The sequence below is a fragment of the Dasypus novemcinctus genome, chromosome 3 (genome assembly GCF_030445035.2).
Source record: "Dasypus novemcinctus isolate mDasNov1 chromosome 3, mDasNov1.1.hap2, whole genome shotgun sequence".
In the NCBI taxonomy this organism is placed as follows: Eukaryota; Metazoa; Chordata; class Mammalia; order Cingulata; family Dasypodidae; genus Dasypus; species Dasypus novemcinctus.
Window position 1 is genome coordinate 105,382,416 of NC_080675.1, and position 27,514 is coordinate 105,409,929.

At 44.9% G+C, this 27,514-nt stretch overlaps 1 protein-coding gene and 1 long non-coding RNA gene across 3 annotated transcripts; one reads left to right on the forward strand and one right to left on the reverse strand.

Moving 5' to 3' along the window:
* Nucleotides 1–1,479: 1,479 nt before the first annotated feature.
* On the reverse strand, nucleotides 1,480–8,565 carry ACTC1 (actin alpha cardiac muscle 1). Its single transcript, XM_004455361.4, has 7 exons — nucleotides 6,804–8,565; nucleotides 5,948–6,098; nucleotides 4,448–4,772; nucleotides 3,589–3,750; nucleotides 3,252–3,443; nucleotides 2,327–2,508; nucleotides 1,480–1,810 (listed from the first exon to the last, which is right to left on the reverse strand). The coding sequence occupies exons 2-7, from the start codon at nucleotides 6,074–6,076 to the stop codon at nucleotides 1,667–1,669; spliced, it is 1,134 nt and encodes a 377-aa protein (XP_004455418.1). The 5' UTR covers nucleotides 6,077–6,098; nucleotides 6,804–8,565; the 3' UTR covers nucleotides 1,480–1,666.
* LOC105745848 (uncharacterized) lies at nucleotides 5,479–15,461 on the forward strand. Of its 2 annotated transcripts, none has more exons than XR_009185054.1 (4): nucleotides 5,479–5,693; nucleotides 8,268–8,358; nucleotides 9,592–9,671; nucleotides 13,704–15,461. It is a non-coding gene; the product is annotated as an uncharacterized lncRNA (long non-coding RNA). The 2 variants fall into 2 exon arrangements; XR_009185053.2 differs by lacking the exon at nucleotides 13,704–15,461 and adding an exon at nucleotides 12,547–13,291.
* Nucleotides 15,462–27,514: the final 12,053 nt, after the last annotated feature.

Consider the following 27,514-nt stretch of genomic DNA (forward strand, 5'->3'; position numbering starts at 1 on the left):
TGATACCTAGCTTTTAGACCAATCCATCTGTGCTGCAATATTCAATTGGGAAAAAAGGGAAAACTTACAATAAAGTTTATACTTATGTAAATAAAATGTCCTCAAATATATCATTTATTATTTAGCTGTTATTGCAGGGGACTTCCATTCAGTTCTGCTAAATATGAACTCTAAACTCCGAGTTTCTTAAGCACAGAAACTGTACTCTCTCTCATCTTTGGGTCCCCTACACCTACTACTGTGCCTGGCCCAGAGATGCTTTTTTAATGAATTAAAATAAAGACACAATTACGACCTTGAACTATAATGACAGTGGCATCTGATTAAAGGTGCCTGATAAGCCCAAAGTACTCCAAATTTTGAAATCAAGCTCCCCAAAGAGTGTGTGATAGAATGGGGTTACTATTGATAGACTATGACTAAAGTTAGAAAAGATGCTTTTAGGAGAGCCACCAGATAAGATGCCAGAAAATCTGGGTTCCTGTCCTGGCTATTCCACAAACAAACTATACAACATTGTGAGTTGCTTAATCTGTATCCCTCATCAATAGATAAAGTTGAATTAGGTTCACTCAATGCCTCTGTGAGTTCTAACAGTTCATGAACAATGAATTAGAGAATGAAAATTTTTAAGGACTCTGCAATCAGGTCAAAATCTAACTTTCTGACTTGATATCCTAAAATTCACCAGCATGTATTTTCTGTTTTTGTCAACCTGCCCTGTGCCTTGTATCTGATCTCTGCCCCCATTTCCTCCTGCAGAGATTTCCTCCTGCTCTTCTCACTTCTCTAATTCTTAACCATTCTTCAAGACCCAGGTCAATTGCCAGCTCTTTAAAGCCTCCCAGACCACCCTAGCTCATAACTGGTGGCAGTGTTAGTTAACACATTGGGGGTTTAGAAATTATATATGGGAGCCCCCCAAGGCTGGAGCTTGTCTCATCCTTCTCAGTGCTGTCCCAGAACTACTCCCACCGTACTTTGCAGAAAGTCCCAGAAAGGAGTCAAGTGAACATTGTGGCTTTCCCCTCCCCTGGCTCCTTTAAGACTTTAAAGCCTTCATTCCACCCATTCCAAGATCCCAAGATTGCAAGTTCTGAAGATTTCAAAGAAATGAAGTAGTTGAAGACCTCTATCCCACAAGCTAGTCACCAATTAGGCAGAAGTGTCTGGTTTGTAGTCCTCTCACACTTGTTTCTAACGTGCACATGGTCTTGCACATTCAGAATGGGAAGTGGTCGAGCTTAATATGAACCTAAACCTAATCTACTTTTCAGATACGAAATATATTCATGATTCTGTCCAAAGTGTAGAATCAAAATTTAATGTTGTGCCTCTCAGCTAATGACCTAATCTAGCAAATGAACTTTATGGTGCCGTAATATTACAGTGCTGATATACAAATTCACAGACTGAGTAAACAAACATCTGCCCACAACCCTCCCCCCGCCCATGCATACTCCTAAAATAAAATGAGACTTTTGTAGGTTGCAAGTCCTGGTCTGGTTTATTTATAAAGCAATAAATATTAGAAGCACAAATACATTGCATGTGTGTAAACAAACTGTACAATGATTGATGAGAGATGAAAGAGGGTGGTTCAGAAGACTCCATGAAGCACAATACCGTGATCTTGAAAGTAAGGTAGACTAAGAGGGAAAGCTCCTTAGAAGCATTTGCGGTGGACGATGGATGGGCCTGCTTCATCATACTCTTGCTTGCTAATCCACATCTGCTGGAAAGTAGACAGGGAAGCCAGGATGGAGCCCCCAATCCAGACAGAGTATTTACGCTCAGGAGGAGCAATAATCTGCAAAAGAAAACAAAAAGTTTTCATGAACTTTGTGGTTCCATGCTACAGCATGTTGGGGAGTCACAGAAAATTACTACATTTTAATTTGGTGTCATGTGGCATATTTCACACTATAAGATAATATGGCCAAGTCAAGTTTGAATTTTCCTCTATTCCCCTATTTCCATTATCAAAAACATCACAAAATCAAATTTCCCTAGTCCTCTGTACTACAGTAAAATGTAGCAATAAGCTAAATGTACAGTGCAGGATAGTCCAAAAGTTGGGACTTCCAAAATGTGTCAAGAGATTTGGGTTTTTCCCTTTCTTCAAAGATTTATTTTTATCCATTTTCAAAAGCATATTTTAAAGTTTCCTATCTTGAGAAAGGTGCTAAAAATCAGATGCTCGAAAGCTAAAAGGTAAAGTCTATGGGAGACAGAAAACTAAGTGTGGGGGAAGGGAGGGAGCACTACAGTTCTGTCTGGACTACCAAGACCTGCCGTGGCTTTCCCACTCTCAGAAGCTCTTTACCTTAATCTTCATGGTGCTGGGAGCCAGGGCGGTGATCTCCTTTTGCATGCGATCAGCAATACCAGGGTACATGGTGGTGCCTCCAGACAAGACGTTGTTGGCATACAGGTCCTTGCGGATATCAATGTCACACTTCATGATGCTATTGTAAGTAGTTTCATGGATGCCAGCAGACTCCATGCCTAGTAACAAGTTAAACACATACACAGTGCATTCTGGCCAGGGAGGAGTGAAGAGAACAGAACTCTTCTGTGTTGATGAGCTATCACCATTTGCCTCTGAAACATATGCTCCCCTATAAGATACACACCAGGGCATTTGTGGAACAGCTGGGTTTTTTTTTTTTTTTTAACTGCTGTCAGTTAACCCACAACAGACTGCCAAGAAACAAACAGCTGTGTTTAGCACCCTGTTATACTTTCTGTAACTATCAGATGTATGGGAGATGTTTTAAAAAAGGACAGGACACACATTTAAGTTAAATTGATACAATCTTAATCCTGTGAAGCTTCCTCTATAAAACTATCCCTGATGACTAGATGTTAGTGACATACACACATCCAATTATTTGAGTAGGATTGTTGTTGTATTTAATGATGAGTTATTTAAAAGGAGAGTTTGGATACTGGATACTAGGAATTTACTGGAATAAATTTACTAACAATTCCTTTCCTAGGGCTGTTTGGTATTCAGTTACTACGCTGTCTCATCTTTTATTTTGAGATGAAGCCAGTATGTCATCTTTTATCATGTCACTGGAGCAAAACAGACTTTCCTTGCAATGAGACATCAGGACTTCAAGCTGAGATGAGACTTTTTTTAACTCGGGACCCCTTAGTCTTCCCTGATTGTGACAGATTTACTATGGGATATCCCATGACTCCCAGGGAAAGGCTGTGCTTCTGCACCAGACCCTACAACTCACCAATGAAGGAGGGCTGAAAGAGCGTCTCAGGGCAGCGGAAGCGCTCGTTGCCAATGGTGATGACTTGGCCGTCAGGCAGTTCATAGCTCTTCTCCAGGGAGGAGGAAGAGGCCGCTGTTGCCATCTCATTCTCAAAATCCAGGGCAACGTAGCACAGCTTCTCTTTAATGTCACGGACAATTTCACGTTCAGCTGCAGAAATAAAGGGTGTCACAGTCAAGCTCTGAAGAATGAAGTCAGTTATGGGGAAGTAGGTGGATGTGCTAGCTGAGAAAGAAAGCAGACTTATCTGTGGCAGATCTCACACACACACACACACACACAAAGACTCACTCACCAGTGGTAACAAAAGAATAGCCACGCTCTGTGAGGATTTTCATGAGGTAGTCAGTGAGGTCCCGCCCAGCTAGATCCAGACGCATGATAGCGTGGGGCAAGGCGTAGCCCTCATAGATGGGAACATTGTGAGTGACACCATCCCCAGAGTCCAGAACGATGCCTGTCAGAGGAAACAGACAAGAGCAAGGTAATTCCCCAAGGACAACACCACTACTTTAGTCATGGCAAAGCCTGCTTGGGATCTTGGTTAGGAGATACTAGCACTGGGCATTGATCCAGATAAGATTAGATCCCTTACACACACAGAATACAACAAACATAATGGATACTAAATCTGCAGCTAGCAGCAGCTCATGCTTTTAAATATTGTAGTAGAAAAATTTCCCCAGGACACTTTTAAGTGACTATCCCTGCTATCACCATTAGCACATTACGTAAACATGCAGGCATGTGTGTTTGCATTGTGCCTCCTATCTAACTTATGCATGTTTCTCTCTTTTTTGACTAAGACGCTGTCGGGGCTGTAGTTTCTTCTTGAGGATGTTTGCCCACCTACCACTGGCTCCTGCAATCCAGGTTGCCACACTGTGCAGGGCCTCTATGTATGCTAGCCTATCTTTTAGATAAGGAAAGAATCTGCTCCCAAATACTGCATGTGCTTTCACCTCTTAGACATGAGTGTGCTCTGAAACTAACCTGGGGTCCGACTGTTACCTCTCTCTCTCAGCACAGATAAAAGTCCTTCCAGGGTGTGTGAGGGAAGGGGTCATTTGTTTTTCTACTAGGGAAAGTGACAGCAAGGTTAACGACCTTGGGGATGGGATTAATAGCCTACCATCCCCACAGCCCAGTCATACCTGTGGTACGGCCAGAAGCATACAGGGACAGCACGGCCTGGATGGCCACATACATGGCGGGGACATTGAAGGTTTCAAACATGATTTGGGTCATCTTCTCGCGATTGGCCTTGGGGTTCAGTGGGGCCTCGGTGAGCAGGGTGGGGTGCTCCTCAGGGGCCACACGGAGCTCATTGTAGAAGGTGTGATGCCAGATCTTCTCCATGTCATCCCAGTTAGTGATGATGCCGTGCTCAATGGGGTACTTGAGAGTCAGGATACCTCGTTTACTCTGGGCCTCATCACCCACATAGGAATCCTTCTGACCCATTCCCACCATGACTCCCTATATGAACAGAAAAGATGGGAAAGTCAAGCTTCCTCTATCAGGAATATAATCAATGCATTTTCAGTTTATATCCAACTACCCAAGTGAAGGAACAATTATAAATACCAGGGAAATACACAACTGTAGAATTTTATGGGATAAATTGGGATTTAGAAAAATCACTTAAAATTGATCTTGTACATTCTGCCACCCCACCCCCTCCTCCAAAGAAGGAGAATTCTCTTGTTTAGACTATAACTGTGTGTGTGTGTGAAGCTATTTCACTGAAGACACAAATCTTCACCTCATTTTAAAACACTGTGATGTCTTTATTAAATTAGAAAGCTTGTCAACCAGAATATATAGAGGACTTCATTTTGGAATTAGTGACACATTGTATTTCTCTAAGAAAAGATTTTCACATTCATCAAGTGAACATAAAAGGATGGGGTGATACATCATTATCACCCCGGTGGTGAAATTCCACCTGCCCAGAGCTGACCTGGAGTGCCATCCTTCCTGACCACTGAGGAATGCAGTTCTCCTGCCCAGGCAGTGGGTTTGGCCAGGCATGTTGCAAAGCCAGAGAGCATGGCCCTTCTTTTAATAAACAAGGTGCTATGTCACTATCATCATGACACTTACTGCCCCTGTCACGCATGGATTCTAAAAATGCAGCTGCCAGGCAGGAGATAGATAGAGTACATCTTTGGTGAGCCCTGTAAGCTGACTGTGAACAGAGGGAGGAAAGAGGGTTGGGTTCTGGTTGGATGAGAGAATCTACATTATCAAAAGCTTTGAAGTGGTCTGAAAAGGAAGGACAAGGAAGAAAGTGAAGTGTGTAAAAGTAGAGAAGATACCGAAGACTAAAAACCCAGAAAGGACTAGAGAGAAGCTGGTGGGTTTTCACCGTTCGCACAGAATTGGACCCTTTGAGAGGTGTGTGATTGAAAGAGGTCTAGGGGAAAAGTGTAGATTTTTTGGTGAGGTGGGAGTTGGTGTGGATATTGCTTGTCTTGGCTTGGATTTGAAGCTAATCCATCTTTTCCTTATGTGACCTAAATAGAATTCATGGAAGAAGAGAGCCAGGCGAGACACTTCCTGGCTTGCTGGGCTAAGGAGCTGGAGGGAAGGGGAGCGGAGGGCTGGGGGCTGTTCCAGGGCAGAGGAGGCCAGAGGAGGCGACAGTTTACCTGGTGGCGCGGGCGGCCCACAATGGAGGGGAAGACAGCGCGGGGCGCGTCATCTCCCGCGAAGCCTGCCTTCACCAGCCCGGAGCCATTGTCGCACACCAGGGCGGTGGTCTCCTCGTCGTCGCACATCTTGGCACGGCTTCAGCGATGTCTGCAATTTGAGGAGAGCAGGGCGGCCCGCAGTCAGTACCTGAGGAACTGGCCTTCTCCGAGCCCCTGAGGCGGGGGCAGAAGGGAGAATTTTGGGGGGAAACACATACCATCTTCCTTCCCCACTCAGGGCAGAAAAAGAAGGGAGGGAAGAGATTGTGGGGGGCAGGGGGAAGAGGTGCGTAGAAAAGGCAAGAGGAGCTCAGCCCGGAAACCTGACCAGGAATTTCACCCTTGGTCCTAGGTGCGAAGAGGGACCGTCTTAGAGACCCTGGAGACCCAACTCCTTAGCAAGTCCTCCCCATCCCTTTAACTTTTCGTCTTTCACCCACTGGGCACCCTGTCTTCGATGATCCCATCACACCCTCTTGCCCGTGAGCCAACTTGGAGGGGAAAGCACGGAGAGAGCAGAAACCACCAAACCTCCGAGGGAGGTGCGCGGGGTCGCCTGCTGCGCGCCCGATCCTCCGCCGCACGTCCCTCCCTTGCCCCAAGTCCCTTTCCTGCGAGGACCGAGACCAGTCCAAGAAAAGTTAGAACCAAATCGAAAATTTTGAGCTTTAAAAGAGTAAAGAAGTGCCGGAGCGGCCGGGGCGGGGGGCCTTAGCTCAGGGCGGGCTCGGAGGCCTGGGTCGGGCTGCGGGGCTGGAGTCCCGCGCGGCCCGCTGCGCTGCGCAGGGAGGGCGCGGGGACCGCACTGACTCACCGCGTTGGCGGCGGGTGGGACGGCTCGGCTCCGGCGGCGGCAGGCGCTGGGTGCGGGGCAGCGGAGCGCCGCTTTATAGCGCGCTGATGGACGGGGTCAGTTGGAGCAGCCGGGGGCAGGGGTGGGGGGCCCAGCCGGCCACCTTGCCTTATTTGGTCGCCTTCGCACGGTCGAGGAGCGCCGAGGCCATTCAAGGAGCCAAGGGCAAGGGAGAGGATCAGCCGGGGTCCCCCAGACCATGTAAGGAAGGGGAGGGGGCAGCCAGGGGAATGTCCAAATAGGGAGTTAGGGAGGGGCAGGCGGTGAAGGGTAGGGGGCAGGGGAAGACAAAGTGACAGCCAACACATCCCCTCCCTGCGCTGGGGTGGGGGCGCTCCCTGGATGAGGGGTAGATTTGTTCCTCCCCAGCTCCACCAGCCCAAGGGGACAATAAGCCACCTAAAAGCAGAAGGCTTGATTCCCTGCTGTCTTCTGACAGCTGGGCCAGGGCAGGGGGTAGGGGGTGGAGGGCGACAGCAGCTTCTCAGCTTCCAGGCCGGGAGCTGGAGGAGTAGAGCCCTGGCAGCCCTCCTGAGGGCAAAGGCCCCACAGCTGCACAATTAGGTGACCAGAAAGGGGGCATCTGGGACAGGGTACCTTTCTGATCTGTCCCCACCCTCCAAGATGGCTTTACTCAGGGAGCTGGAGGGGGAGCTCCTCAAAACCAGGAAGCTGAGTGACACCCCCTGGGTCCCCACCTCGGCCTCAGGGTCTGGCCAGAGGCTGAAAAGGGCTGCCGTGAGACCTTGGCCAGGCCTTGCTGGAGAAGGGGTCAGGATGACCCCAGCCAGGATAGCAGGTGTCCTCCTCTGTGCTGTGGGGGTTTTGCTCACACTCAGACCCAGGTCTTTTGGCCAGGAAAGGATCCCTGCTGCCAAAGTGAATAAAGGAGCAAATGCCAAAAGTATCTTGTTCACTTGGTTGTGGGTAGTTGAACATCTTTAAACTAGAGGCAGAGGCCTTCATTCCAGGTGGACAAAAGTGAAGAACCAAGCACTCTTCTGGGGGAAGATAAAAGCAGCTTAGCCCAAACTCACATATAACCCTTGCTACTCAAAGGGCCCAGTCTGTGGACCAGGAGCATTGGCAAAAGGTGGGAATAGATTAGAAATGCAGAATCTCAGGGCCCACCCCAGAAATTACTGAGTCTGCATTTTAGCAAAAGCTCCAGTTGATTTATATGTACATTAAAAGTGTAAAAAGCACTGGTGTAAATGATTGCTATCAGCTCCTGCACGGAAAGCAGATTTGAAGGGTCTTGGGACTTTTGAGGAGGGAAAGGAAAAACTACATGAAGTGAGTAGAAGGGGAAGGAATTGGGAGATTTGTAGGAAGGACACGTGTCACTGGTGTGCTCTGGGGTGCCCGTTATTCTCAGGTTTTTCTTGGTGCTTTGATTTTTTAATGCTTATGTTTTTCCTTCAGTTCACACCAGTTAAAAATAGAAGACTGGGCACAGGCATCCCTCTCTAGAGTGGTCTTGGATTGATATGCTGAGGAGACCTGCTGATTAGAGGTACTTGTCTGGACTGGGAACACTAGGCCCTCCCCCCTGGGCTCCCCAACCATGTTTGGGTTGGTCTGGAGAAGAAAGTGTGGGGGCAGCTGTGCAATGGAGCCAGGTGAGAGGCGGGGCCGGGATTATGCTCTGCAACACAATAGGCATTTCATGTCAGGATGCAATGAGTAGAGCTGTTTTAGCTGAACAGATGCCAGAGAACCTAGGATAAGAGGAAAAGATACTGGTGTCAGTCAGAGAGCCCCGTGTTCAAATCCTGCCTCTATTGTTTACTGTCTATTTGGCCTTGGACAAGTCATTTAACGTTTTTGAGCCCAAATTTCTCCCTCTGAAAAGTGATGCAATAACTCTTTTCTTTTAGTTTATTGTAATTAGAAACAACAATATAAGGCGCATAGAAGATACAAAGCCAATTGTTACTATTACAATTCAATAAAAATGACATGTTTGGAGGGAGCAGGAGCTCTTACTTTGGAAGAATCAGGTCAATTTCATTCATTCATTGATTCTGCAAATATTTATGGGCCAAGAACTGTGTAGTCACAGTGATAAGCAAAACGGAGCAGGACTCACCTCTTTGTGCTAATCACAGAAAAGTCAGAGAGTTCTGGTAAGTGCCAGGAAGGAACAGGAGGAAGAAGGGTGATAGTCCTACAGAGGTAGTCCAAAGGAGGGCTCCAAGAAAGCCTTTGTGAGGAAGTGTCATTTAATTGTTCTTACGGTAGAATAGAACTGAAGTTCACAAACGTTTGTGTGATATTCAATTTCTACTTGGGAGTGGCTGATAGGAGATTCCTACATTCACCACCATATGTGTAAAGGCTGCTGGGAAGTACAGGATATCACAGAACACCATGGTTATTGACATGAACCTTTTGAACTCTTTCAAGGGCTCAGATGGTAAATTCCAGTCTACCCATTCCAGGATCATTCTGCCCTACTGGGAAGTGGGTAGGTCAGTGGAGGACTAGCACCAAAGTTTCATGAAACAATATTTGCCCTAAAGATGCTTTAAAAATACATTTTCTATTCCATTCTATCTCATTTTGTAATGCTATTTGTGCTGGCTAAATTGATTTCAAAACCCAGGAATGGCTATGTCCTGAAGTTTGTGAGAGATGGATTTATATCCCATGAGGCAGAGAACCAGTCTGTTTTGCCCAAGGTCATACGAATGAGCATTGGTAGAGTGAGAATGCAAACACAGGCAACTTGACTCTTCTTCCCTAGGTCCATGTGGTCCAAGCTGCCTGTGCTAGCAGAAGTCCCATTGGCTGACCTTGAGCATCCCAGGAAATCAGCAAAGCCAGGTGTGTCCCCAGGGCCCTGGAGGGACAGCAAGGGTCCTTCTCCGCAGGGACAGGCAATGAGGAGATGTGCAGTGCAAGCTGAAGGAACAGAAGGTGGGACAGTTCCTGCTGCCCTTGCCTCTGGGGAAGCCTGCTTCATCCACCATCTGCTGGGATCTGGAAGGGAGCAGCCAGCCTCCTCCCCACCACTAGGGATTAGCAGTCATTTACCTCAGCTGTTCCTCCCTTCAAGAAGTGTCACAGTATTTACAGAAAAGTCAGAAACAGACGGAGCCACATTTAACTCTTCCCCATGAGCCCTCCCCATCCCTTCCTGCCTTCCAGCGAGGGAGAGGCTCACTCTAGACCAGTCCAGGGGTGGGTCTAAACATTTCTATTTATTTTCTCTACACATTTGTTGGCCCCCACTGTCTTCTGGCTGGAGCTGGGTTTCAGTTTTCATTAAAAGAAGAAAGTGACGTGACTGTGAGGGATAAAGGCCCCCACACATCCTGGTGCTGGGAATTCAATACGGAGCCATGGCTAATCTCTGCAGCACGCTTTCTCATGTTCTACTCACAGCCACCAAAGAGATTAACCCAGGGGAGGGGAGTTCAATTCCAGATGGATTCTGTTCTCAGCAGATTCCAGCGGTCACTGTCTTCCGCCGCGATAGCACCAGCTGCGACGAACCATTTAGTAAGATTCAGAGAATTGAGTCAGGGAAGGGAGGCAGGGGATGCACAAGGGGGAGTCTTCTAGATCCTGGAGTCAGTAGATCTAATTACCTTCAGGTCTCCTCTACCCTGGTTTAAGTCAGGGGAAATCACAAAGGATTTCTAGGTAGATTTTTAATTCCTTTCAAGGAGTTTGTCCTTCCAGAATGAATGCTCCAGCTTATAGGTTTCTGCTTGGAAGACATCCTCTTGGCCCAGGTTTGGCTAGCTCCCTGCACTGACAGTGACTCTATTCACAGAGTTTCAGCTTTTCAGGTGTTACCTGGAGCAAGTCCGCCTTCCTGGAGAGCCCAAATGAGCCGTGCTCCAATCTAAGCCTGACCGTTTTTCTAGCTAGCAGAAGTGCTAGAGGGGATGCAGAGGAGGTGAGAGCTGGGAGCTCAGAGGTGCTCTGACAGCCACTTTCTCTCACCCGCATGACCTGCATGAAGTGCAGACCATCTCTCCCCCATCAAAGATCAGGCACTCATCTGTCAAGTAATAATAGTAACAGCAAAAAAAAAATCACTGACACTTACTGAGCACTTATTGGGAATCAGGCACTATTCTGAGACTTTATATATACATATGGTCAACAACGTCAATTTCTCGACGAAGCTGTACTGACTGCCAGCTGCAGAATCCATTTTTTTACTGAGCTGCTCTCTGACATGATGATGTCACCAGCCTATATTAAGGGACTGTGTAAGAAATAGGTCATGGCCTCTATTGTAAGGAGGTTGGGATGGATGTTTGTCATAGTGTCTTCTTTATGACCGTTTTAGAAGAATTTCCTGTCTGGCCTTGGTAGCCAGAACAGTAGTACCTTTACTGAACAACTGGTTTGTTTTGATCCTGTGGACCCTCAATCTAGTGATCCACCAGCCTTCCCTTTTGGTAGTGACTAACAAGAATCTTTGAAAAACACATGTGGCCCAGTTGTTGACATGATCACAGGTGGCAAATTAGGAAACACTGACCAGAACAGTACAAAGAAAATGATATGTGTGGGCGAGTTTTTAATGCCCTACATTATAACTTTCCTAGTATTAAAGTAAATGTGACATAAATGCATGAAGTCTTAGCTTCCATATTTACTTAAAGCCTAGAGATGTGAGCTGAGAAAAGACAGTCTCCTCTTCTGGTATTTTACAAGAATGTCCATTTGTTCTTCAAAGAGAGACGTGCAATGCAAGGAATTTGCATTGAAGGCATTGCTTGATCTCACTATTAAAATCTAAATTATCTCTTGTTAGCAGCTGGAACCAAAGAATGCTAAACTTGGGAGCATTGGGAGGGTACTCAGCCTTTGGGATTATACTAACCATATCTCACTTTTACATTTCAGAGGGTGGGTTCTAGTTTCCAAGACAGCTGTTGTACTCTTTCAGAATTGCAGTCTAAAAACAGTGATCTGTTCACAAATATTAAACTAAACCATGTAAATATATTGTTGAAGGCTTTGTCCTTATGTGCTGAGTCTGAAAGCAGTTGTTTTAGGGAAAATCTTTACAACTATTTTATGATCATTATTTCCAAACTCTCTTGGTTAGCACTATAAATAACTAATTCGTACTGCTCTCATAGCCTTTCACACACACACACATATATATATATATATATATATATATATATATATATATGTACACACATAAAGCTTTGCCTAAAACCAGTGACCTGTATTCACCAGGGGAAGGAAACAGATTGTGCCTCCGAAATAAAAACAACCAAAAAGACTTCTCAAGCCAATACTCAAGTACGAATGGTGGCATTCATACAATAAGTAGACCTGGGGCTTAAGGCATTTCAGAGAGAAAAGCCAGCCTTTGAAGACTGAGAAAACAGTCAGACATTAAACTATGGTGTGACTTTGAAAATTGGTCAGAACAAACGAGCATGATTTGAAAGATATAATCGAAAATTATATCATCAAAGAAATATTGGCAATGACCAGGGAGACCTACGGTAAGACTATTCTGCAGGCATGAACATGAAGGGTGCTTTCTAGTCACTCAACCCTTTTGCAAACTCTATTTAAATATACAGTCTTCAAGGGTGAGGTTCTAATTGCTATATAATATTCTTCAGTAATTATAACTGCCAGAAAAAAATTGGGTTGGACTCTTCTCTCTACCAACGGGTATACCCATCTACTTTCTGTGTCTTCTGTACAATGACAGGAGAATCCAGAGCACTGCTTGGATTCTTGGGCAGAGAGTGAGTGCCGAAACCTCAAGCCAAATTGATCTCATTGGATGACATAATCAGTCACTTCTGGTATGTACCCAAAGAGCACATCACTGAGCTCTGGCTCATGGCAGTGGGTGGGTTGAGGGGTGGGGATAGCTCGATGATGATGTGGAAAGTGATCCATAACTCCCTCCATCCTTTCCACCCTGTTTCTATCTGAATAGAAAACTGAAAATGCTAAATTAGAAGCACATATAGATGCTGGCACAGTCACTGAGGCTTAGCAGGGAGTGGAGAGCTTTAGGTCAACTGCTCACTTGGTTCAACTCAGGAATATGGGACCAAAAATAGTTAAGAGAAAGGGCAAAATTGATCTCATTAGGCAGAAGCCTTGGGCATTAGGAAGATCCAATGTTCTAATTCTTTCTAGAAGTGTCCACACCTCAGACCTAAATATCAAACCATGAAATATTATATAGCAACTAGAATCTTACCCTGCAAGACCATATATTTAAGTAGAGTTTGCAAAAGGGTTAAATGATATTTTATATAATTATGTAGTCAGATTTTTCTAACCCTTATTCTGACCAAATATGAAGAGTTAATGTTAAGTTTTCCTACTTTCTCACTTGGAATGTGTTTGTGTGAATCTGGGGAAATCAGTCCTGAGTGCAAGTTTTATTGCTTTTATTTCCTGCATTTCATAGAGATGTCATGTGGATAGATAAAGCATATCTTTCCAAAACATTTGATTCAATCACAATCACATAGACATGGTTTTAAAAACCTAATGATTGGTGTTGGGTAGTGGTTAAGAATGAAAAGATGTTCTTTATTTTCTTGAGTGTGTAAGATTTACATAATATTTCAAAATGCAACCAGACCAAGAGTGATATGAATATACCTTTTACAAAGAGATGTGGCATGCTAGAAAATACAGTACACTATTGTCAGACCATGTGCCATTTCCAAAAAAGTATCTTTTATCCTCTTCATCTTTCTGAATGTTATTTAAATTCTCAGCATCCAGTTCTCAGTGACTGACTTTGTTTTTTGTTTAAAGACTTATCTATTTATTCACCCCCACACACATACCGTTGTCTGCTTTCACTGAGTGTTCTTCTGTGTCTGCTTGTATTCTCATTAGGCGGCTCTGGGAACCAATCCTGAGACCTTGTGGAGCGGGAGAGAGACAATTACTCTCTGGAGCCACCTCAGGTCCCTGTTCTGCTATGTCTTCTTATTTTCTCTCCTCTGTATCTCTTGTTGCATCATCTTGCTGCACCAGCTCTCTGCATCGGCCAGCACTCCTGCAGGGGGCAGCACTTCTGCACCAGGTGACACTGCCAGGCGGGGTGGCATTCCCGCGTGGGCAGGTACTCTGCATGGGCCAGCTTGCCCTCACCAGGAGGCCCTGGACATCAAACCCTGGGCCTCCTATATGGTAGAGGGGAGGCCAACTGATTGAACTACATCCGTTTCCCATCAGTGACTGACTTTGAACAAAAGACCTCAAATAATTTCTCTGGGAGAGTCAAGGATTGCTTTCTCCTATGTTGAGGCTCAAATGTGTTCTGAGTCTCTCATTTTGCAAATAAAGCAAAGTATTTCAGATGAATAAACTCCTTGATTTGAAAAGCATTATTTATAACTGAACAGAACCAAAATTTAGTTAGTTATTGAAGAAATGTAGATATGAATATGAGAGATAATCCAAATTTTGTAACTAAATGTGGTTCCTCTGAAATCAAGATGTGGTTTTTCAATCTCTGCATTTGATAGATATTTATTGAATGCCTTCTCTGGGCAAGTCATTGTACCAGGTACAGCAGGGAATTTTAGAATGAATGAGACAATATCTGCACACCAAGAAAATGTTTATACTATGTTAGATAGTACACAAACCCAATAATTCCCCAGGAAGATCTTTCTTAAGCAGTATAAAAGAGAAATGAAAAGAGTCTTTCTCTTTAAGGCACTCAGGCAAGGCTTCACAGTCTATAGATTCTGAGCTGAACCTATAAGGACTAATTGATCCCTCCTCTTCTCAGCACCCACTAATACATCATAATTTTACAAATGGCTTAGAAAAGGGGACAGTACTGCTGAGGGTGGGAGAGGGTTCAAAGATAAGAAAATACCAGGAGGAAATAGATTTTAAGTGTTAGTATATTGTGCTATATGTGAAATTATTTTCTAAATGCAGAAACCCAAAACTAGTTATATTGCTCTCTATTGCAATAATCATAATTCATTTAACAGATACTCAGTGAATGCCTACTATGTGCCACATGCTATCTTTGTGAGAAGGTGACTTTGCAGTTCCATGTAAAGTCAGAAAGAAGCACAACACTGAATGCACCACTGAATCAGTCTTTTCAAATGAAATGTGAGTGAAAGGTGTGTGTGTGTGTGTGTGTTTTAAAGGGTAGCCATATCTTACTTTTCATTAATTGAAAGCTGGAATGGACTTGACAGCATACTCTTTCACTACTTACCCCCAGGTTATTGCCCATGACTGGTTTTGGAAATTTCCAGAACATAAGAAGTTTCAAGTTTACTTTTACATAGAAACCTTTGACTGCTAAAGTCTCTTTTTTTAAAAAAAAATATTTATTTTATTTATTTATTCCCCCTCCCTCCCACTGTTTGCATCTCTGTCAGCTCTCTGTGTCCATTTGCTGTCTGTTCTCTGTGTCTGTTGCCTTCTCTTTAGGAGGCACCAGGAACTGAACCTAGGACCTCCCATATGGGAGAGAGGTGCTTAATTGCTTGAGCCACCTCAGCTCCCTTTTTATTTTTTAAAAACAAGAATTTTATTTAAACAAGGCATTTGAGTTTAAGGTAAAACTATCTAGGATTCATTTCTTTTAGAGTAATTTATCTGTACTTAAAGACAGATTGTCCTACATGTAACAGCTATGTACAAAAATGTAATAAAATTGTCCTTGGCTTTACAATGATAAATTAAAACCATTAAAATTCTCCAATTGAACAAGATATGCAAGGATTTTTTGTTGTTGTTGAACTTTTGTTAAAGAGTGAGAGCAAAATAGCTTACTAGAATATAAAGATAAGAGCTGAAAGAGCATGCCACTAATGGAGAAAGAGGGTATTTTTACAGAACCAGTATTTTTCCCCTTCCCATCTCCTTTTGATGTCTATCAAAACATAACAGGGAAGAATGTGGATCAAGTGATTGGAATCCCATCTACCATATGGGAGGCCCTGGATTCAGTTCCTGGGGCCTCCTGGTGAAGGCAAACTGGCCTGTGTGGAAAGCTGGCCTGTGCAGAAAGCTGGTGTAATAAGATGATGCAGCAAAAAAGAGGCACAGAGGAAAGCAATGAGAAGCACAAAAAAAAAAAAAACAAGAGTTGAGGTGGCTCAAGAAATTGGGTGCCTCTCTCCCACATCACAAGTTCCCAGTATTAGCTCCCAGTGCCTCCTATAGAGAAGACAAGAAGAGAAGACAAGCAGACACAGAAGAATGCACAGCAAACGGACACAGAGAATAGACAGTGAGCACAAGCAGCAAGGTGGGGGATAAATAAATAAAATAGATCTTAAATGAACAAAACCATAGGCTATTTAGTGGGGGGAAAAACAATATGTTTGTGCACATACACAAGTTATTTTATGTACAATAAAGGAATGGGGAAGGGTAAAATGAAAGAATAGAGAAAAAACTATACTGTAGTATTCAGGATGTGGTGAAATGAAATTGCAGTTTTTCTAATTGAGAATGTATTCTTGGTCTGTAGGAACAGAGTTCTGGAGTAAAGTAGCAGGCTCCCTTTTTAACAGACACCTCCTGTCTGCTGCTAAAATCCATCAGTGGAATCTTCATCCTCCATTTCCAGCTATACAAATGTGTCTGTTTCATTGATTGGCTGCCCATCAAATAGGAATCTGATCTGCCTAATTAACAGATCAGTTTTGAGGCTAAGAAAAATATCCAAATCAAGTCATCATCAAGGCAATGCTTTGTTCCTGAAGACTGGCTGCTTGGGGATTCTTGGGCCCTCTGCCACATGGCAAGACACATGACCGTCTCTGCCATTCTCTCCCTTCTCTCCTAGGTTTTTTTGCCTTTAGCTTCTTGCCATGACTTTCTGACAGCTGAAGGCTCTTAAAAAAATAAAATCAAACACACCAAGCTGCTAAGAGTGAGAGACCATAACAATTTGGGATTGTTTATGAATTCCAAAAATAGTTATTGGATTACATTTGTAAGCTGGTCTGTCAGAGGTATCACTTTCAATTGATTAAATTATGATTAGGACTTTAATTGGGCCATGGTAATAGGGTGTTGTGTCTCTGCCCATTGGTGGGTAGGGACTCATAGAGAAAAGACATGTCATAGGACAAAGTTGGGAGTTTTTGAACTAGAGCCCAGGAAGTGAGCACACAGGAGAAGAACACAGAGGAATAGAGATGGCTTCTTAGACATGGCAGAAGCCCCAGCGAAAGAGACAGAGCTATTTGCCTGATAGTCTACAGCTGACTTTGTGGAGAAAGCAAAGCAGCTGAGCCCAGAGAGAAATGGAGCCCTGGGAAGAGAGGAATCCAAGAAGCCTGAACTCTTGGCAGATGTCAGCAGCCATCTTGCCCCAACACATGGCAATACACTTTGGTAAGGAAAGTAACTTATGCTTTATGGCCTGTTAACTATAAACTTCTACCACAAATAAACACCCTTTATAAAATGAAACAGATTTCTGGTATTTTGCATCAGCACCCCTTTGGTTGACTAATACAAAAGTGCTGAAGGGCAAGGGAGGAAGGGATTTTACATTTTCCATTTTATACCTATGTATAGCTTGAATATTCTTCCAGAAGCAAAGTGATTTAACACACTCTTGCTGAAAGTCAAACATTATTGTCTTATTTATCCAGTGGAGATTTTTACACAGTAACTTCCACATAAGGAAAGATATTATACCCCTGAGCATTGTTCAGGATCTTTTTCACCAGTGCTGCTAATTTTAGAATTTTCTTCATATTTGTTCTCTATTCTAACTCTGCTCCAAATTTTCTATGCGCGATATAATATTTTAGACAAAATGGTTAGGGATTGGGTTTCTGCCTAAGTTCAAAACTATCATTATCAGAGAATTAAACTCATCTAAATACACCCACACAAAACTACAAAGAAGATAATTTAATTTTTCTTTGATGTTTTACATTATTTATAGAATTTTTCATTTTAAAAACTAATTATTGTCACATACTATGATATATATAACAAATATAGAGCATTGGGTAAATTTAAAAATCTATGACTTCCTTGAGGAAAGTTGCTCATATAAATTAATGGTTGATACCAACATATAAGTCATCCCTGATTTCTCTTAAAAGTCATATATAGACCAGACTTCCAGTTCCAGCCAAGATAGAGGGGACCCATTCCTCCCAGGTCCTCCCTCTTACAACTACAAAATCCTGGATATAATATAAACAAGCATAGGAAGAATAAAATGTGTATATTAATAATAACAGAAGGAAGCAGATTTGGCCCAATGGAGAAGACATCTGCCTACCACATGGGAGGTCCAGGGTTCAAACCCAGGGCCTCCTGACCTGTGTGATGAGCTGACCCATGCGCAGTGCTGTTGCGTGCAAGGAGTGCCGTGCCACACAGGGGTGACCCCTGTGTAGGGGAGCCCCACATGCAAGGAAGGCGCCCTGTGAGGAGAGCTGCCCAGCACAAAAAAAAAAGTGTAGCCTGCCCAGGAATGGCTCCGCACGCATGGAGAGCTGACACAGCAAGATGACGAAACAAAAAGAGACACAGATTCCAGGTGCCACTGACAAGAATACAAGTGGACACAGAAGAACACATAGCGAATGGACACAGAGATCAGACAACTGGGCGGGGGGGAGGAAGGAGAGAGAAATTTTAAAAATAATAATAATAACAGAGTCAACAAGAGATATCTGCCAATAGTATGCAATTTTATAAGTCTCTCACGCAGCCATGGGGATGCACAAGTACAGGTTCTGCAGGCAGGCTGCAACCAGGGGCTCCAAAGAAAGTCCAAAGAAGATTCTTGATGAGTTATGGGAGATAGTGGCTGTTCAAAGATGAGCTGGGAAATTCTCACTCAATGCTGGAATCACTTCTCCTTTTAAGACATTCAACTGACTGGATAAAGCATCACCCATTGCTGATGGCAATCTCCCTGATTGATGTAATTGTAATCAGCTCTCTATGATTTACCACTGCAGTAAAGTCAATGGTGACTAAAGTCCATAAATGCCCTTGTATTACAGTTAGTCCATGCTTGCATGACCAAACAACTAGGCACAATTACCTGGCTGAGTTGACACAATAGTCTAACCATCAAGTCCACCCCATGTCAACTTGGCAACCATACACATTACCTTAAACCATACTTAGTCTCTAAGTAAAAACAATAACAGACATGCACATAAATATATGTTCAGCCTAACAATGTTCAACTCTCCTGAGTACGACTGGAAATGCATTAATTCCATACAAAATGGGGGAAAGTTTGGGGAAGAAGACAAAGAAATTTGTTCTGTGTACATATACAATCATCATCATAATGAAACAAGGAAGAAAGATTCATGACCATTAATAGTCCTTGTTTCTGTAACTGGTCACATGGTCGAAGTTCATATTTAACACTACCTTCTTTCACTACCCATTCCATGTTTCCATTACCCTCAGCAAGCACTTCAACTGGCCATGGTTCTTTGCCTGGTGGGGTGACCCAAACTTTAATTCCTGAAGATTCTGGGCCATTGTTAGTCCTGCTTGGGTTGGATTGTTGCAATTTTCCATTGATTTTAATTGTAGGACATGGCAGTACTAGGAGATGCCCTAAAGGATATGCTGTATTTCAGGCAAACTCTTCTTTACCCCATTATGTAGATGCAGTCCTATTTCCCCTTGATAGTCAGGATCAATCACCCCAGCCAGCGCAGTAATTCCCTTCTTTGACTGTAGATTCAGAGGTAAGAGGAGCCCAGAGTGGCCAGGTGGCAGTTTTAATTTCCAGTTCAGTGGAATCACTATTGTGTTCCCTGATGACAGCTCTCCACCTTTTGGGACTAAAATCTGTAGACAAGCAGAGTTTGAGGTTGCAGGGACAGGAAGCAATAGTTTTCCTAGTGGGTCACTAGGGGTAATAGTGAGTGGTGCCACTCCCATTTCTACCACTTGATTCTTGGACCTATGGATGCTGGTTATGGGAGAAACAGCACCATAGAGTGGATGCTGATTTAGAGCATACACAGCCTCCTGGAGAACATTGCCCCAGCCCTGCAAGGTATTGCCACCTAGTTAGCACCATAATTGAGTCTTCAATAGGCCATTCCACTGTTCCATCAATCCAGTTGCTTCAGAGCGATAAGGAACATGGTTAGACCAGTGAATTCCATGGGCATGTTCCCATTCCCGCACATCATTTGCTGTGAAATGGGTTCCTTGATAGGAAGTAATGCTGTGTGGAATGCCCTGGTGGTAGATAAGACATTTGCTAAGTCCACAGATGGTAGTTTTGGAAGAAGAATTGCATGCAGGAAATGCAAACCCGTTATCCAGAGTATGTGTCTATTCCAGTTAAAAAAAATCACTGCCCCTTCCATGGTGGAAGTGGTCCATCCAATGTAGTTAACCTTCCACCAAGTAGCAGGCTGGTCACTGCGAGGAATGTTGCCATATTGGAGGCTGAGTGTGGGTCTCTGCTGCTAGAAGATTGGGCACTCAGCAGTGGCTGTAGCCAAATCAGCCTTGGTAAGGGAAGTCCATGTTGCTGAGCCCATGCATAACTTCGATCCCTATCTCCATGGCCACTTTGTTTATGAGCCCATTGTGAAATGACAGTAGTGGCTTGGGAAAGAAACTGAGCATTAGCCACAGAATGGGTCATCTTATCCACTTGATTATTAAAATCGTCCTCTGCTGAAGTCAACCTCTGGTGAGCATTCGTGTGGGACACTAATATTTTCATGTTTTTTGCCTACTCAAATAGGTCTATCCACATACCTCTTCTCCAGACCTCTTTGTCACCAATTTTCCAATCATGTTCCTTCAAATTCCCCGACCATCCAGCCAAACCATTGGCAACAGCCCATGAATCAGTGTACAAATGCACCTCTGGCCATTTCTTCTTCCAAGCAAAATGAACAACCAGGTGCACTGCTCAAAATTCTGCCCACTGGGAGGATTTGCCCCCACCACTGTCCTTCAGGGATGTCCCAGAAAAGGGCTGCAAGTGCTGCAGCTGTCCACTTTCAGATAGTACCTGCCTATCGTGCAAAACCATCTGTAAAGCAGGCCCAAATTTTCTCTTCCTCAGCCAACTGATTGTACGGGCTCCCCAAGAGGCCAAAGCTGTGGGTTGGGAAAGAGAAGGTAACCTGGCAGGTGTGGTCACCATGGGCATTTGGGTTACTTCATCGTGTAACTTACTTCTGCCTTCAGGACCTGCTCAAGCCCTATCTCATATATACCCCTCCCACTTTATTATGGAATGCTGCTGTGCACACCCAACTTTAGGGTTTGGTGGGTCAGACAATACCCAGCTCATGATAGGCAACCCAGGTCTCATGGTAACTTGATGGCCCATGGTTAAGCGTTCAGTCTCCACTAAGGCCCAGTAGCAGGCCAAAAGCTGTTTCTCAAAGGGGGTGTAGTTACTTGCAGAGAATGGCAGGGCTTTGCTTCAAAATCCTAAGGGTCTGCACTGTGATTCTCCTATAGGGGCCTGCCAAAGGCTCCAGACAGCATCTCTATTTGCCACTGAAACTTCCAGCACCATTGGAACTGCTGGATCATATGGCCCAAGTGATAGTGCAGCTTGCACAACAGCCAGGACCTGATGTAGAGCCTCTTCTTGCTCCAGTCCCCAATCAAAACTAGCAGCTTTTCTGGTCACCTGGTAAATGGGCCAGAGTAGCACACCCAAATGAGGAATGTGTTATCTCCAAAATCCAAAGAGACCAACTAAGCATTGTGCCTCTTTTTTGGTCATAGGAGGGGCCAGGTGCAACAGCTTATTCTTCACTTTAGAAGGGATATCTTGACATGTGACACACAAATGGACACCTAGAAATTTCACTGAGGTGTAAGGACCTTCAATTTTAGTTGGATCTATCTCCCATCCTTTCTCATGCAAATAGCTTAATAATAAGTCTAGAGTCTTTGCTACTTCTTGCCCACTAGGTCCCACCAACATGATGTCGTCAATATAATGGACCAGTGTGATGTCTTGTGGGAGGGAGAGAAGATCAAGATCCCTGCAGACAATATTGTGACATAGGGATGGAGAGTTGATATAACCTGAGGCAGGACAGTGAAGGTATACTACCAGCCTTGCCAGCTGAAAGCAAACTGTTTTTGGTGGTCCTTACTAGTAGCAATTGAGAAAAAAACATTTGTCAAACAACGGCTCCATACCAGGTACCTGTGGACGTTGATTTGCTCAAGCAATGATACCACATCTGGGACAGCATCTGTCATTGGAGTCACAACTTGGTGAAGTTTATGATAATCTACTGTCATCCTTCAAGATCCATCTGTTTTCTGCACAGGCCAAATAGGAGAGTTGAATGGAGATGTGGTGGGAATCACTACCCCTACTTCCTTCAAATCCTTGATGGTGGCACTGATTTCTGCAATCCCTCCAGGAATTCTGTATTGTTTTTGGTTTAATATTTTGCTAGGTAGGGGCAGTTCTAGTGGCTTCCACTTGGACTTTCCAACCATAATAGCTCTTACTCCACAAGTCAGGGATCCAGTGTGGTGATTTTGCCAGTTAGAGTATGTCTATTCCAATTATGCATTCTGGAACTTTGGAAGCAACCACAGAGTGGGTCTGGGGACCCACTGGACCAACTGTGAGAGAGACCTGAACTAAAACTCCATTAATCACCAGACCTCCATAAGCCCTACTCAGACTGGTGGACCACAGTGACATTTTGGGTCTCCTGGAATTAATGTCACTTCTGAGTCATTGTCTAATAATCCCTGAAATGTCTGATCATTTCCTTTTCCCTAATGCACAGTTACTCTGGTAAAAGACCATAGATTTCCTTGGGGAAAAGTGGGAGGAAGATTAACAGTATAAATTTTTGGCAGTTTGACGGGATCCTTCCCCAAGGGGACCTGGCCTTCTCCACATTCAAGGGGCTCTAGGTCTGTAAACTGTCACAAGTCTGGGAATTGATTACAGGGCCATGATTCTCTGCATCTGTAATGTGAGTTAGGATTTTGTTCACTTGGCCTAGAACTCTTCTGTTTATACAGATGCAGAAGAAATTTAGTAGACTGACAGTCCATTTCACTGCTAGGTATCCCATGATGTATTAGCCAATGCCATAACTCTACATGACTCAGACTATTTTGCATGCTTTTTTGAATCTGCCTTTCATTGCAGGAGCCACACCCACCTTGACTTTGGCGATTAACTGCTGATATTTGACTTTTACCAGACCGACATCTGATCATCCCCATAAATGTTTAAGGATTCTAATGCCATTACAGCTCTCCCTACAGTAATATTTGGACTACGAGAAGAGCAACCACACAGCTCCTCAGGGATGATGGAGTTAGTCTTACAAATTTATTCCTCACAATCCTGGTTAAAGGTGTGTCCTCTGGACATTCCTGGGGTGGGTGGTCAGCTCTCAAAAGGTAAATCTATTCTAGCATTCCAATCTCCCTATGCCTTTGAATTCCCTCTTCTACTGTATACTTGGGCAAATCAGGCATCTCAACCTCAGATATGCTAGGCCATCTTTTGGCCCATGTTTCAATCAGCCACCCAAAGAAACTTTAGAGCCCTTTCTAACCCCTCAAGCTACAGCATTGAATCCAGAATTTCTGTTTATTGGGCTTATATCAATAAATGTAGGCTGATCCAACTTGATACTCCCTCCACCATTATCCCATACCCTTAGTATCCATTCCCACACACATTTCCCTGATTCCTGTCTATATAAGTTGGAAAACTCATGCAGTTCTTTCTGAGTATACCTTACTTCATTGTGGGTCACACTTTGCCTTTCACTTTGCTTGTTGTGACTTTAGTCTAGTAATAGGTCTCAAAGACAAGAGAGGTTGTAGGGGTAGGTAATGAGAAAGATGAGAAATGCCTTGCAAGCTACTCACTGACCTCAGGGTATTCCCTTGTATTTTCTTCTGATTAGACAGGATTAATCTCTTCAGGCAGGGGTTGGAAGGCAGTTTCCTCAGGGCAAACTGGAGACTCCACAGTGCATGCTGGAGTTTGGCTGGTATGTGCCTCAGGTCTGGGAGAAGGTCCAGACTCCCTGGGGCAGGCCAGAGGCTGAGCAAGGCTGGCTTCAGTTTGGCTGGCACCCACCTCAGGGCTGGATGTTGTTTCAGACTCCCTGGGGCTGGCTGGGGGCTGGATGATACAACGACAACAAGGTGTGGTCTCCACAGGGCAGGCCATAGCAGACTTATCTGGTAAAGTCTCAGCAGAATTCAAGGTTCCAATTTCTCCATCAATATTATCATCATCTTATATGTCTCCATCCCAATTCTCTGGATTCCACTCTTTTCCAGTCAGTGCCTTCACTTTAACCACAGAAACCCTGTGGGGTTGAGATTTTAGTTTCCTTTGTAACTCTGCTACTCATACAGTGAGAGTCTGAGCTTGGTTCATGGAAGTAGGGGAATCCAGGATGATATTTTGTGTATCTTGATTGCCAACTCATGCCATGGACTGTTAGCAGACTCTTAGTTATTGGAAAGGGAGTCGTCAGTACCTTTGAGTCCAATTAGAGTAGAGAGCCAATTGCAAAACTCCCAGAACCACCTTAGACACCCATGTTTAAGACTCTGTTCCTCAAGAACCACTCTTGGTACCAAGCTGTATTAGTCAGGGTTCTCTAGGGAAACAGAATCAACAAGGGATATCTGTCAATAATACGCAATTTTAAAGAGTCTCTCACGCAGCCGTGGGGATGAACAAATACAGGTTCTGCAGGCAGGCTGCAACCAGGGGCTCCAATGAAAGTTCAATGAAGGTTCTTGATGAGTTCTGGGAGATGTTGGCTGTCAAAGACAAGCTGGGAAATTCTCACTCGATGCTGGAATCACTTCTCCTTTTAAGGCATTTGACTGACTGGATAAAGCATCACCCATTGCTGATGGCAATCTCCCTGACTGATGTAATTGTAATCAGCTATCTATGATTTACCACTGCAGTAAAGTCAATGGTGACTAAAGTCCATAAATGCCCTTGTATTACAGGTAGCCCAGTGCTTACTTGGCTGAACAATTGGGCACAATTTCTTGGCCGAGTTGACATAAGAGCCTAAACATTATGAGATGTAAAGGAGAAGGTGGGCTGCCTAGGGATCTCGGGACTTGAAAAACAACACGTGTGACAGTTTGAACCTGGATGGATCCAAGAAATTCCTGTTCTTAAAGCAAATCCATTTCTGTGCTTGTAGGCCTCTTATAGATGGGACCTTTTGATTAATGTTAGTTAAGGGAACTTCCTTTTGATTAGATCAGTTCAATAGGGCATGGCCCAGGGTGGGTCTTAATCCACTTACTGGAGTCCTTTATAAGTCAAAGTATAAAAAGGTTGCTCATTTCTGGTATATTGCTTTGGCAGCTTTTAGCAAATTAAAACAGCATGGTAGTGAGTTTCCTCGGTTTCCTTGTTGTCTCCCATATAGCCCAGACAGGGCACTGCTAAAATTTCCAGCCTGGAATTGCCAACAGGTTCAGACAAAAAAAGTTCTAAGAATGTCTTTTCCCCCATTCAAGTGACTGGTAAAACGGCCATGGCCTCACAACAGAAAACTTTTTGGTAATATCCACTTTACTCCAGCTGAATACTAATGGAAAAACTGCATCCCCCGTTCCCTGGGTTTTAATGGGCCAAATAGGGAGCTTGTCTTCCTCCTCACCCTCGTCCCTGGGGAAGTAGGTGGTGATGCTCCAGTTCCCCTGCCCAGTGGTGGTGGTGTTAGTGACAGAGCTGAGAACTAATCTTCCACTTCCTGATCAGTGGAAGCAGGCAGTGTTCCAATTCCCTCAGTGGGGTGATGTCATCAGGGTTCAGTGTAAACTGAGAGCCTCCATCCCTGCTTTCCCAGTATTAATGAGACTGAAGAAGATGGCACAAGTTGGGGCCAATCCACACTCTACCTCCACCCCACTACTGGTGTCAACCAGGCCTACTTGCAAACTGAACTCCTACACCTGCCCAGCAGCAACAAGACTGAAGGAGGAGGTACAAAGCAGATCTAATCAGCATTCTGGCTGCCCCTCCCACCCAGTCTCAGAGGGCCCCAGTGGGAAGGTGAGCCTCTATGCTCACCCAGCATCAACCAAGCAGAATGAGGTGGGTGGAAGCAGGTCTGTTTGGCTCTCTACTTCAACCCATCCCCCTGCCTAATTTTATCAGAGCCCAGTGGGGAGCTGGACTGCGGTCACCTCTCGGGCTGAAGTGTGGTTTGCTGGCGTGGCAGGGGAGCAGCCGCGGCAGGCCAAGCCGCTGCCCCCATAATAGGGTGGCTGGTCGGACTCACCGCCACCCCTGAAGGAAGCTCGGCATGGGCGCAGAGCGCCCTCGGGTCTCCCCTTCTCGGCAGCCATGCTTCCGCGGCCGCCCCTCCTCCCGGATGGCGCCACACGATGCCTGTGGGGCGGCACCCTTCTTCCTTCTCCCTGCGCAGGCGCAGGGCGGAAAATTCCAGTCTGCCCTTTTCCCCTCCCCCGACAGCAGCAACAGCCAGGCGTGGGCGGGAAACTCAAGTCTGTCCTCCACCCCAGCAACAGCAGCCACCAATCCCTAAACCCTGCCCCTTCCCCCAGCAACAGCAACAGCCAATCCCTAACCACCACCCCTCCCCCGTCCAGTACTGCCCACTGACCTTTCACCGGCAACCAATCAGAACAGGGCGTGGCTTCGACCAATCAGCCTTCCCCAGCCCCTATAAAACTGTTGCCTCTCCCTCAATAAAGTGGACTTGCGTGTTTACCTTGTCTCCGCAGTAGTTCTTCTGCCGTGCGCCCTCCAGTCCTGAGAGCCCCCGACAAGGGCCTGGCCTCCCTTGTCCCCAGTTCGTCGCCTGCTTCTCCGGGCGACCCCTTCGTCGCCGGCTTCTCCGGGCGACCCCTTCGTCGCCGGCTTCTCCGGGCGACCCCTTCGTCGCCGGCTTCGCCGGGCGACCCCGTCAGCCGAACCGCGCAACCCCTTGTGAGACCGATCCCTCGTCTGCTGCTGGACCGACCCCTCGTCCCAAGTGGGACCGACCCCTCGTCCCAAGCGGGACCGACCCCTCGTCCACAGCTGGACCGACCCCTCGTCCGCAGCCAGACCCCACCTCTACCGACCGAGCAAGCCGCCGCACTGGACTTCTGCTTCTACCCTATAGTGACAAAGTGGTATGTCAGCCCTCTGCTTCCCCTCCTTGCTAACAGTGGGATCTAGCAGGCTGCTGTGCTTATATCAAATTTGGAAGCAATGAGATAGCAATTAGTAGGTACTCCACTCTCCCTGGGAAAGTGTCAGTGGGACCAAGAAGGGGGCTAAATTGCCTTCCCACCTACCCATCTCCAACAAGGCAGTGTGTGCCAACACTCCATGTTTTGCTGGGTCATGTCAGCAGGGTCCAGCATTGAGGGTACACATCCACTCAACCCTCAATGCCTCAACAGGGGGACTGCCTGCTAAAAAAAAATTAACTACAATCCAGAGTCTCATAGTATAATATACAATATATCCAGGGTACAATTGAAAATCACAACATGAATGAGAAAAGATAATTAAAAGATGAGAACACCAAGATGAATAGATGGCGGAATTATCTGAAAATAATTTTACAGAAACCATCATAAAAATTTCAGTGAGCAACTGTGAATTCTCTTGAAACAAAAAGTAGAAAATCTCAGCAAAGATATTAAAGGTAATTAAAAAAAGAACCAAATGGAAATTATAC